The sequence below is a fragment of the Panthera leo genome (genome assembly GCF_018350215.1).
Source record: "Panthera leo isolate Ple1 chromosome C1 unlocalized genomic scaffold, P.leo_Ple1_pat1.1 chrC1_random_Un_scaffold_68, whole genome shotgun sequence".
Classification (NCBI taxonomy): Eukaryota; Metazoa; Chordata; class Mammalia; order Carnivora; family Felidae; genus Panthera; species Panthera leo.
In genome coordinates this window covers 20,254-32,752 of record NW_024962222.1, presented here as the reverse complement: position 1 = coordinate 32,752, position 12,499 = coordinate 20,254, and the positions used below count along the sequence as shown (strand labels likewise).

Sequence of the window (12,499 nt, the reverse complement as noted above, 5' to 3'; positions counted from 1 at the left end):
TGATTGTCAAAATAAACACTTTAATGATATAGAACGGGGAGGGAGTGTTCTTTTCCACAGCACAATGCCAGCAAATACACATACACAAGGATGATACAACTAGAGTTTTTCCAACATACAAACAGATACGGTTGTGACACACTGCAGGGATCACTAAAAGATGGTAACATTGTAGAGACAGACTTTACAGAGAGCATCTTCGCACATTCTCAGATGTCACACCCAAACAGAAGACCATGAACGATCTGATAGGCCCCCCATAGAAGGCAACCACTGCTGCTCTCACAATGATGGTGATGGCAGACTGGACGCTCTGGGTCTCTGGGTGGGCGGAGCTGGGACACACACAGCATTAACTAGGGAACGCCCCGGGAAAAGGGTTAGCCTGAATTTAATCAGGAGGAAGTGATCAGACACCTTCAGGATGTAGACCATCAAGCCAGACATCTGGCCTGTCCCCTACAGACAAGGAAGCGTCACCACCACCAGAGACAGCCACAGAAAGGTGAGGAGATGTTTGGGGTTCGAAAGGACTACACAATTACGATAGCACAATCTTCTGAGTCCTTTGGAACCCAAGATATCTCTTCTCCTTTTTGTCGTCTTATTTGTGCTGTGGACACTGGCTGTTTGAAGAAAGACAGGCCCGATGTCTTGTTCGATGGTCGAAATTCTGCAGTTGTCTGATCCCTACCTCGTGCTCAGATTCAGGCTAAGCCTCTTCAGCAAGAACGCTGCGTAGTTAATGCTGTCTGCTCCTGGCACAGCCCAGCCGGTGGCCCAGAATGTCCAGTTTGACATGGGGTCTATTGCCACGTTGCTCCAGCCTCCGCTTATCCGCAGGATGGAATGGAGAGGAGCCAGACCGAAGGTGTCTCACAAGGGCGTGTGGTCTGGGCATTGGTTGCCTCGGCGACTTATCACGACTGGAGTCAGAAGAGCGAGAGTTCCTCTCATCAAACCAGACTTTTGGAGTAAAAATCCCAGAGAGTGGCTTGTGATCGAGATGTCGATTCTCAGCAAAGGATCCCTCGCATGTTCTGTTTGGGCTTTAGCTTGATTTGCTGCTTTAGAGTTCTTTTCAGCAAGTGGAGAATGATGGGGTTTTATGATGGGGTTTCGTTTCAATGAGGAGTATCTTTTCTTAGTTCCTGGAGTCCTTGGTATCTGAGACAGAGAGTGAGAGAGAGAGAGGAATCAAATGTGAGTTTTGTTCAGGTCCTGCTGACGGCTGAGCCTGGAGGGATGGCTCCGTGGTGACAGAGGCCAGGGGCGAGCTGAGCCCCCGTGCAGAGAAGGAGCTGAAGGGGGGTCTGCAGGCAGGCTGAGGGGGAGAGTGAGAGCCACAAGTCTGAAGCAATAGCCCCCTCAATTGCATCCAGCCTACACTGTAGGATGCAGGGACCCCTCTGCTCCCCGCAGCAGGCACCTGGTGGCATCCCAGCTCAAGGCTGCCCTGAGCTGTTGCCAGGTCCCGACCATCCCTCCCTCAGCAGCCACCTCACCCTGGAACCCCCTTCATCAGAAGCAAAGTGATGGCTTTCTCATGTCTCCCACGGAGGGATGTGCTTAGCCCCCGACACACACGTTCAGAAACAGACTGCTGAAGGAAGGAGGGGGCCCTCTACAGACAAACACACCCCTTCTCACCCTGCCCTGATCTTCTGAAGGGGGAGGCCAGGCTATGGAACGAGCCCCAGGATGTGAGATGCAACAGGGGCCTCAGACTATGTCCCAGTTCAGTCCTGCCGTGTGCAGATGAGGAACCGTGGGCCAAGGGGCTGATAAGGACCACCTGTAGCCGTGTGACCTGTGCCTGACACCCTGGAACTGAAACCCAGGCTTCGGGCCCTTCCCATCCATGTGGGGGTCGGGAGACGAAAGCCTCCGATACGGGGGTGCGGGTAGGCAGTAGACGCTGTTGGCCGCTTGGCTGGACGGAATTAAGGCTTTGCACAGAAATCCTGCCCCAAAGGGGCTGAAAAGAACCCCAAAGGGAGAAACTCCAAGGGGAATGACGAAAAGAGCGGGGAGTGTACCCAGGGCCTCACCCCTTTTTGCTCAGGGACCCCAACAGCCCCTGCAGGGCACCTCACGCCAGGATACACCTGAGGGAACGTCTAGGAATATTCTCAGTGGAGACACTCGGAACTCCGCAGAGAAAACGGAAGAGCCTTCCTTTTAGTCGTCTAGGTTCTCCTCGCACGTTTCCCAAACTGTCCCTGAGGAGAGAGTCTCTCGGTGTTGACACTTATGTAAACGAGGGCCTGCAAAGGGCAGAGGCAGACCTAAGCTTCTTTACTGAGGTTTTATATGAGGAGAAAATTTGATTAAAACATTTCCTTTCCATCTGCAGTGCACCTGTCAGGAGGCTGGGAAACGCATTTAGTGAAGAGTCAACCGTGATTTTCATTGCACGAGGAGGAAAAAGAGCCCTGAATTCCATTACTGGTAATCAGGGAAGGGAGTGTTGTTCTTACACTGGGTTTCTAGGCAACATTTCTTTCTTACTGCATCCTATAGTATAAAAATTGTGAGACACTTGGATCCAGAAGAGGGAGTATTCATCGAATTCATTCATGTGTCTTTGTCCTCTTCTTTCTCTGGGCTCTATTGAGGGAGGAATGTCAACTCCATCAGGGGCTGATACTCCGCTTGTCCACAAAATGAGTGACACACACACGGGATCCTTCTATATGGCTTATGAACATCCTATAGATCCACAGTCCTTCTGATTCCTAGGTGCATACCAGCAGAGCTTTAAAACATCTCCCGTTACCCACACCCCAGCCCAGAATGTTGAAATAAAAATCTCAAGGTATTGGGTGGCGGCATTCACGTGAGTTCAAAGCTCAGTCAGTGTTTCTTTCACGACAGCGTGATTTAGAACTATTAGCTAAGCTACTCTGTTTCAGACCACGGTGTTCTTGTCCTCATCTCTGCCACCATGACGATACCGGCCCTCAAGATTTTGGTCTTCCTTCGGACACCCTCCCATGAATCCCCGTTCTCAGCTGGACTTGTATGAGGCACAGATTGTCTCGTGTTCCCCTGGATCTCGCGGGGACTTCACACAGCTGCCCAAAGTTAATTCAGTCAATGCTCGCGAATGTGCTCTGGCCGGAGACTCAACTCAGTTCCTTTCGGTGGATCCTTTTATGAACCAGCTGAGCATGTAAACACGGTAACGGCAGTGAAAAGGGAAGACAGGTGGATGCCTGAACATCTCATGCCTGTGCAGGTTGGAAACCTGGCCTCTGCATCTGTGTTTGGCCAGTGTCCCTGTAGAGTGCCATGTCTGTGTCCACCTGATGCCAGCTCTCTTGAGGTCCCAAGGTATGGACACTGAGTCCTGGAAACCCCAAAACACATTATCACAGGCCTGCTCACCTGGGGCTGAGGACAAACCTGACCCCAGGCAGGCCGTGTGGCAGTCCCAGAGGTGACCCATGTGGTCGTGTAGTTTTTGTCGGGGTGCTCTTTCTCCTCAGTTTTAACACTTCTTATTCACATGGAGAAGCTGAGGGGTAAGTGTCGTCCTAGGTCGTGTTCCCGGAAACACCCCAGAGGAGAAGCCATGTGCAAGAGACATTAAGACGATGTTCTTGATGGGGCATCTAGGTGGTTCAGTCGGTTAAGCATCTGACTCTTGGTTTTGGCTCAGGCCACGAGCCCACAGTTTGAGGGTTCAAGCCCTGCATCTGGCTCTGTGCTGTCAGGTCAGAGCCTGGAGCCTGCTTGGGATTCCCTCCCACTCTCATTGCCCCTCCCCGACTCGTGCTGTCCCTGTCTCTCTCAAAATAAATAACTTTAAAACAAAAATTAAGAAAAAAAAAAAAAAAAGACAATGCTCTGGGAGAAAGAGGTCATGGAGCTGGGGAAGCAAGGAAGGAAGTCAAAGAAGTCACGAAAGTGGGTGCCTTGTGCCAAAGTGCCATGTGTTTCGTGACACGTGTAAATGATGCTGGTCTGCTGAGGGGGGCCATGGGGCCTAATTCTCCGCGGCCGTGAGGGCATGGGAGAGGGAATCCCAGGACAGCCCCCGTGGGGACACAGCACAGCTCACATGGCACAGCTGATGGAGATGGGAGGGCCCCCAAGGTGGCAGTCCCCTGTGGCAAACAGAGGCAGGACCAGACAGAGGCAGGACCAGGCAGAGGCAGCGGCAGCTGGGGGAGGGACCAAAGGAGGAAGAGAAAAACAGTTTGGGGTGTGGGCGGAGCTATAATCTAACAGAGCAACAGGAATCCATACCCCAAGAGCCACGGACGCCATTACCTCTGTGCCCTAAGCTTGAAGGCCACGGAATCTGCACGCGAGTCTGCCCTCGCCGAACTGCACTTTTCTCTTGATCATCTTCTGTTTCATCACCACCAGGGCATTAACGTGGCCAAAGACTTGACCTGCACACTGGTTGGCCACCGAGCCCTCAGCAGCGTCACCCTCCAGCTTGGGAGGGTTCTTCACACCCATGGAAGCTTCCAAACCCTGCTCTGAAAATAAAAGCACATCAACAGGATACACTGTTAGTCATGATCTTCCTGTGACCAAATCCTCTACCTACGCTGACATCGAATAAGGACGGTGGGCAGGACGAGAAAGGCCATCGGGAAGTTCACGTGTGAGGGGCGCCGAGGGACACGCTTTGATCACAGCCTCTGTTGTTGACCTCTCTCACGCTACCCTGTAAGGATAAGAGCACGAGGAGGGCAACATGCCCCCAGCGCCAAAAGTGAAATTGAGAAAAGTAGAATTGGTCAAAACACACAGTTCTGACAAAGAACAGACAAAGGCCAGGAGATGGTGCTCAAAAGAGACTGTCCTATTCAAGGGAGGAGTCAAAGTTGAAGGCAAGCCTTTTGAGAGTCACCAGGAAACCAAAGCTGGAGAATTTACAGAACACACCCCAATATTTGATATATTTCATATATGTACACTATGCAGAGCATACACACCGAATATATGTAATGTGTGTGACATAAGACATAAATATGTGTGTCTATAAGCACATTCTTATCTAATTGAGTAAATGGGCAGTTAAGGGTTGGGGGACATCGAGCATAAAGTTCTAAACACTCTTCGGTCAGTTGCAAGTGGAAAATATAGACAAATTTGAGAAGGATGAGAAGAGTTGTGGCAAGAAACAGGTGACCTTTTAAGCACCAGGGAAGAATTACAGGGCAGATCAGGCTGAGAATCAAACAGAGTAAAACCACCTGCCCCAGAGTGATAGTTTGTCTTCCCCCAAATTCATCTGTGGAAACCCAATTCGCAATGTGATGCTGGGTGGGGTGGGCCTATGGGAGGCAGATCCCCCCAAGAAAGGGATCTGTGCCCTATGAAAGTGACCCCACAGAGCTCCCTCACCCCTCCACCCTGTGAGGACAGAGCAAGAAGGCGGCCACACATCACCAGGAAGGAGGTACCACCAGGTGCCCAATGTGCCACTGTTTGATTTTGGTTCTACTCAGCCTCCAGAACGGGAGACACAAATCTCTGCTCTAAGTCACCTGGTCTATGGCAGTTTTGTTATCACAGCCTGAATGGACTAAGAAACCCTCCTTGGACAAAAGTCTGGCATGGAGCCATGTTTCCTGCTGAGGCCTGTGTGGAAGGTGAGCCACAGAGAGGGACTGAGCCAGCAGGAGAGTCTGGGCCGGGACCACGGGAGTCAGGGAGAAGTGGCAGAGAGGCAAGAGGGAGAAGACAGTAAGAACCAACTGTCCTCAGCCAACTGTCAGGGCTGTGCTTCCCTGAACTCCCACTGAGGCGTCCTCTGGAGCATCTCCACGGGGCGACAGGGCTGCGCCCTCGTCACCTCACTTGGGACCTGTGTCTCCTCTTTTCACAGATGAAGTCGGCGCCTGAAGGAGGAGACCCAGGCTCCAGGAGGGGACACCAAGGGTGGGACGGTAAAGACGACACAACCCAGGGGAATGCTGAAACGCTCGGTCTTCATGAAATCTGAGCTGACGCGGATCCTGATGACAAAGAAGCTGGGGACGTGCTCGTGGAGATGAGGGGGGACAAGAGGAACTAGATGAAGTATTGGAGAACGGAGTGTGCACTTTAGGAAACTGGCCCCTTATAGTTGCAGAAAAGGGAAACCAGGCAAATGCATGGGAAACTGTCGTGGGGCCAGTATTTCCACTGTTACTGTGAGCGCCTAACAGGGAATATTGGCTGCCTGATGGATGTTGAAGGAGAGAAAACACTGGCCCACAAGCCTTGCTGAGAGAGTCCGGGAAGATGGGGTCCAGCGAAAGCGGAGCCAGTTAAGAACGGCTCTAGCACACGTGAAACAATGCCACGGAACCATTTTCCAAGTGTTCAGACACCACAAAGACACAAGAATTACGCATTACAGATTCACCGATGTTCTCAAGCCATTTTGCTCACTCGGGCCCCTGGAAATTATGTAGCTTCATGCTCCCAGCATTGATGGGATGGAGATCCCATTTTCAATGGTTTCAGATGAAGGGTCCGAGGGGGACATACATGAGATGATGAATAACTTGGTCAGTAAACAGCCAGGAGGCTGCAACCCCGGCACCTGGGCAGACAGAGCTGACCCTCAGCCCCAAGCTCTTTGGAGCTGGAGCGTTGTGAGTTTGGAGCTGGGCAAAGCATGCCTGCAAGAGGCCCCATTGCTGCCCCCGCCCACAGCCCTGTGACTAGAGCTTCCTACTCCCCCCGCACCTCTCACCTTGGAAGAGCGGCCGTTGGCTCCCAGAAACCATCGTGGCTGCCAGTCTCCTGATGGCAGGGGAGGGGCGGAGCCTGGCTCTGCAGTCACCACAAGCCAACTGCTGGTCCGGCTGCCCTGGCACAGAATTGGCCACCTGGGTATTGGACTGTGGCGGTGCTTGTGAAGCTTGCACCTCCGGCCTTGGGAAAGTCAAGTTTCCACTTGATGGCCCTTGGGGACCGGGCACCTGCATCGGGGCTGAAGCAAGAAGACACTTCAATGGACAAACCCCAGTTTTCTTAGCACTGCCAGAACTTCCATTTGTGATGTCCTCCCGCCCCGTCCCCCACTGTCTGTGAGACCAGCCAGTGAGCAGGTACAAAGGCAGACATCATGGAGACGAAGGCGATGTCACCGTTGTGTCTATGCCTGGGCATGCTGAGATGGCAAGTATCCAGGATGCAAAGTCCCTGAAGGGAAGGTCACCCCCTGGAGTCCAGACGGCTTTGCATGGGAGGCGAGCTCATGCCTATTATTCTGCAGTAGTACCCTTCGTCCTACAGCCTAGAGAGAAGGTTCTAGAGAGGCCTCAGGGCAGAACGAGAAAGAATTGCTGATATGTGCCCCAAAAGAAAAAAGAAGAGGGGGAGAATTTGGCCTCAAGGCTTCAGATGCCTGTTTCTCCCTGGCTGGTCCCAGTGCAGGGAGGCTGGGGCAGGGCAGCCCTCCTGGGGCGACCCTGCGGCAATCACAGCCCACACACACTGTTCCCACGTTCCCACCAGAACCTGCACCGGGGACGGGCTGTGCATAATGGAGAGGCGGCCTTCATTCATCTCCGCCCATCCTCATAGCCTCTCATGACCCAGGCTTAATGCAAGGCCATGTCACACACATCACCCTCCTGAGACGCGTCTTAACCTGTCCCATCCCTGCCCCCATGGAAACCCAGACCTGGCTGTCAGTGTCTCTGACACAGAGCTCTGCAGGGTTACCGGCGTGCCAGGCAGCCAAGTGAAGAGCCACCATGGGACCCCTAGTGAGAACACAAATCGTCTGGGACCTCTCAGCTCTGATTGTTTTCATGGAGCGTCTCCTGGAGACCTTGAGCTCCTGGAGGGGCTGGATGAGCCCTGGCTCTGCTCACACCACAAAGTGCACTGACAGGGTAGGAGCTGGCACTCCTGCAGGGTCAAAGGGGTCGTTGGGGCGTGGAGCAACTGTTCTCTTTGCATTTACGACTGTTTCAGATCATTTGGGTAGAACTGGGTGCTCTGGTACACAGGGAGGCGGGCGCCCCAGGAGAAACAACTAGCAGCTCAGCAACGATTTAACAGATGCAGCCAATGTGGAGCTGACCACAAACCTGGGTGGAAAGCCAGGGAGTTTGTAGGAAGCCACACAAGAAATACAATTGGAAGCAGAATTGCACAAGTAGCAGAGGTCTCCTTTTGGAACAAAACAAAATCAGGAAAAAACAAAGGAGGACTGTCACCCAGCTGTCTCCGGGTAAGACAGCGGTGGCTGAGATTCTGAACCCTTTTTTCCATTTTCTCCATTTCTCCTCTCGAGCCTCACTTGGTACCAATAGCCTGCATGTCGGACGGAGCCGGGGAACTGAGGGCAGCCTGGGACAGAAGGAAGGAAAGGGCTCTGAGCCACAGGATGCCTTTTAAAGAGTGAATCCGAGAGCAGAGTTCAAACTGGTACGAGCCTACAGGGCCTGTTGGCAGGGATGCAACTCTCAGCCGATTCAGGTTGTTGAAGACACAGAGGACAGGCTTCCTGGGGCCCCAGCAGGAACTTCGTGCCCCCCACAAGAACAGGACTCACCATCTACATCCACGCCCAAGAAGACTTCCTCTTTATCAAAGGTGAATGAGGCACTCCTATAAGGCCTATAGGTGTCTGACAGGTCATGGCCAATGCAAGGAGTCAAATGACATTCCCCCACTGAGTCCTGTGGGACTTCATCCTCTGGGGCCACTGGCAGCTCCCTGCAGAGCCTGGTGTTGCTGGGAGGACGAGACATGCAGAAAGAAGGTTTAGTCAACATGCAGTGCCAGCTTGTTTTGAGGGCACGGCGGAGGGAGTGGTCACAGAACACAAGCGGGATCCCCACAAAGGGAAATGAAGCAGTCTGCCTGCAGCTGAGGCCACAGTGTGGGTGCACGCAGGATAGGTGCGGGGGGGGGGGGGGGGCGGGGACGGGCAGGTGCTCAGGGCATGGCCAGAGCGCCAGCTTATGGGGCAGGAGTCGGAACCACCCCAGGGCACAACAGTCATGACCCACAGCACACCAGAAGACGATAAAGCAGCATCAACACTTTGCCATACACTGTGTGGAGATTTACACAAAGCACCAAGAGAACCCCAGGCTAAGGCAGCATTGTAGACTCCTGGATATCTCGTGGGCCCAAGGCTGACGTGTCTAAATACTGAGACGTGAAAACTGCTTTCCTAAAACCATCCTTGCTGTGAATGCCCGCCAATGTAGTAAAGGCAACCGGCAGAGAGAGCTGTGCATCTTACGCAGGACCTAATACGAGGAGAGACCGGGAGAGTGCAAGGCATCCTGGGACTGCTTAGTCCACCTGCGTCAGTGGACTGCAGATACTCCATTTGAGAGGGATTAATAACGGGGCCTATGCAAGTACCACATGACACAGAGGACCTTGCTGAAGGACCACCTTGTGGGTGTTGGAAGGGATGAAATAGGTGCATTTAGCACTTTCTAGATTGGCCTAGATCTGAGATTCCCAGATGTCACCACTGAATTAAAGCCCATGATTCTTCAGAGTTACCTGGGGCATGTCGGGTCCTGGTCTTCTTCATCGCAAAGATCATTATGATTGTCTGCAAGTAAATACAGACCGGCCAGTCACATAAACAGAGCAGCACTTGGACATGAAAATTAAGTGTCCCATGCAACTAGCACACGGGCACTAATGTCCTTAGTTGGGCAGCAGGGCATTGAGGGAAATAATCCAGGAGGCCTCACGAAGTGTCTTGGGAATGTGCCTTGGCTAGCTTTCCTAAAGCATCGGGCAGGATTTCCCTGATCTGGTAGAGCCCCATCTCAACAGTCTGTCTGCAGAGGTCAACCTCTGTTTTACCACAGATTCTGGTGAACGGCTTACCTGCATTCTCAAAACTTACTGCAACCTTCTCTCACTAGCTTCCCTCATGACATACTCTAGGTGGCAGGGTTTTAGGGAATTTCTACAGAGGCCAGACTGATGCACGGAATCTGCAGACCCTCAAATCAAAGGAAATCTTTTGTCCGTGATCCCTTTTGCTACACAGGCACATGGGCCACAAACGGGGTGGGGCCATGCACGGGGTGGGCCCATGCCAGGGCTCAGCTATGCTTCAGGGAAACGTACAAGCAAGCTGACGGTAGAGGTGGTTATGTCCTGACACTCAGACGACGACTTAGGGAAGACAACCAACACAGAGGACACGGACACTGGGGACCAGAGCAGTGAAACCAGGGAAACAACAAACCCAAAGACATGGGTAAGGCTGACATCGTCTTGACAGGCACAAAACTTCAAGGAACATTGTTTGGGATGAAAGTGAGAGGATGGCAGTTGAGGAGAGACATTGTGTGGAAATCAGGAACAAGACAGACTCCTCTGCGTGTGCCTCACAGATGAGTGTGAGTTTGTCACACCCGCGCTGACCCCAATGTCCTGACTTGTGTCAGGGGCCACAGGCATGGCCTGAGATGAGGAACACAGGGCAGGGCCCTGATGCATCTGATGTCTGCGCTTAGAAGTCTATCCTAGAGCCTGACTCAGATCCATATGTCTACGGGGCTGAAACACCTGGATAACAAATTCCAACACAAGCAGAGTAGGGATACCAAACTATGGGGTCGACCTGGGAGTCCAGTTGGAGCTTTATCACCTTCGCAGTGGAGGACTCACTAGCTACTTCCAGAGCAGGACAGACATCCAGATCCTCATATGAGTTGATGTTGGCCCTCCTGTGTGTCCAGGGGGAATCAGATGGGTCAGGAAGAGCTGAGTAAGTCAAATAGCATTCATCCAGTGAGTCCTGTTGGACATCCTGCTCTGCACTCTCCGGCAGCTCCCTGCCGAGCCTGGTGGGGAGGGGAGATCTGAAGATTAAAACAGGAAAAGTAGACACCACAGCATCTTACTGGTTTTCACGGGAAGCCGAGAAGTGTAGTCATAACGTAGGGGCAACCCCATTATTGACAGGGAAAACTATCCTCCTGTTTCAGGGGCACAGTGTGGATGCTATGGGGGCAGGAGAGGCAGAGAGGGAGAGACAGGGAGACACACACACACACAGAACAGAGGTAGAGGTGTTCAGGGCACTGGCCACAGAACCAACTTCTGTGCACCAAACTGAACTACTGTGGAATGGATGTCATGACTCACAGCACACATGGAGAATCCTAAACATGAGTTCAACCCTTTTGCATCAATTTTGTTGATATACATTCAGTGGCTAAGTGAACACATGTTAAAAGGCATCATCCACATGGAGAGGTTTGTGTCTTCAAGGACTCTTTCTCTTACTATCGTGACATCATGTGAGGTTTTTTGATTTTTTTGCAGTTATCCATTTGCTACAGCAGATCCTCAAAGAGGTAACACCAGAGAGACAGAAGTAGACACGTCTGTCACTCTGGTATTTCCCAAAGGAGAGATCAGGGCAATACAGAGCACCTCAGGGAGTGACAATTCACCTACTTCAACTGACTGCCGGTTATCGAAATTGAGGGATCATTAAAGGAACTTATCCACATAATACATGAAGACACACGTCATGGCCAAAAAAGACATTCTGAGACTGGAGAATGGATGAAATAGGTAAATTTGGCGGTTTCTGTTTTTCCTTTGAAATGTAGAGTTGAACCACTGAAATAACAACCCATGATTCTTCAGACTTACCTGGCGCATGTCAGGTCTTGGTCTGGTTCCTCCTCTTGATGGGTCTGATTTTCTGCAAATAAATACAGACGGGGCCAGTCACATTAAACAGATCCCTGCTTGCACATTAGTAACCCAGTGTTCGGTGCCACCCGGGGACTCAGCTATGCTCAATGAGAGCACAGGTTGAGTGAGAAGGATATTTCAGGGTGCCTCGGATAGTGTGACGACTCGCTTGATTTGCTGGCCTGAGCCATTGGGAGAAATTTGCTTTCTCCAAGAGATCATCATCACAATTTCCTCTGTTTTGAGTCTGTGCAAACACTTTCAGTTCTCTTTTTCACACAGATTCTGGGGACCTGGCCTCTCTACTTTCTAAAAGGATTACTGCAGTTTTCAGCCTTTCTTGTGAGATACCTGGTTGGTGACGGCTTAGTGGAATTTATACACTGAGATGGAACAGACAGCATGCAAGTACAAACCCTGAAATTAAAATGAGTCTTTGGAGCTACACAGAAACCTTGGCGCAATTCCTGTTGATGAGGGAATGCCAACGCACAGCTCTACTCCTGGAAACACGCAAACGAGCTAACAGTAGAGGCACGTAGGGTGGGTTTTCAGACGAGGCTTAGGAAGACAAGCCAAAGCAAAGAGATAGAGAATGAGGCTAAGAACAGGAAAGCCAAGGTTACATCTTTAACCCTGGACAAGGATTCTGACTGACTGTGGCAGGCATGGATTCTTAAAGGACCTGGCTCAGAGATGAAATGGGGAGCATGAAAGGTGAGAAGAGGCATTGCATCCAAGGTCTGACAGACACCTTCTATGGTCGTGTTGCTGAGGCGAGTTGTATTTGTCACGCCGCCCTTGGGTCCAATGACCTGACAGTGAAGCCCAGGGGACA

At 51.7% G+C, this 12,499-nt stretch overlaps 1 protein-coding gene across 1 annotated transcript in view; it reads right to left on the bottom strand.

Moving 5' to 3' along the window:
- The window catches only part of LOC122212739 (neuroblastoma breakpoint family member 6-like), a 31,491-nt gene continuing 18,992 nt past the window's right edge, over positions 1 to 12,499 (bottom strand). The window contains exons 10-16 of the mRNA XM_042926684.1: positions 11,617 to 11,668; positions 10,621 to 10,796; positions 9,493 to 9,544; positions 8,522 to 8,703; positions 6,707 to 6,946; positions 4,279 to 4,493; positions 1 to 1,167 (exon numbers count right to left, since the gene is read on the bottom strand). Coding sequence (XP_042782618.1) covers positions 4,288 to 4,493; positions 6,707 to 6,946; positions 8,522 to 8,703; positions 9,493 to 9,544; positions 10,621 to 10,796; positions 11,617 to 11,668 — 908 coding nt within the window. The 3' untranslated portion in view covers positions 1 to 1,167; positions 4,279 to 4,287. The remainder of the gene's footprint in view (positions 1,168 to 4,278; positions 4,494 to 6,706; positions 6,947 to 8,521; positions 8,704 to 9,492; positions 9,545 to 10,620; positions 10,797 to 11,616; positions 11,669 to 12,499) is intronic.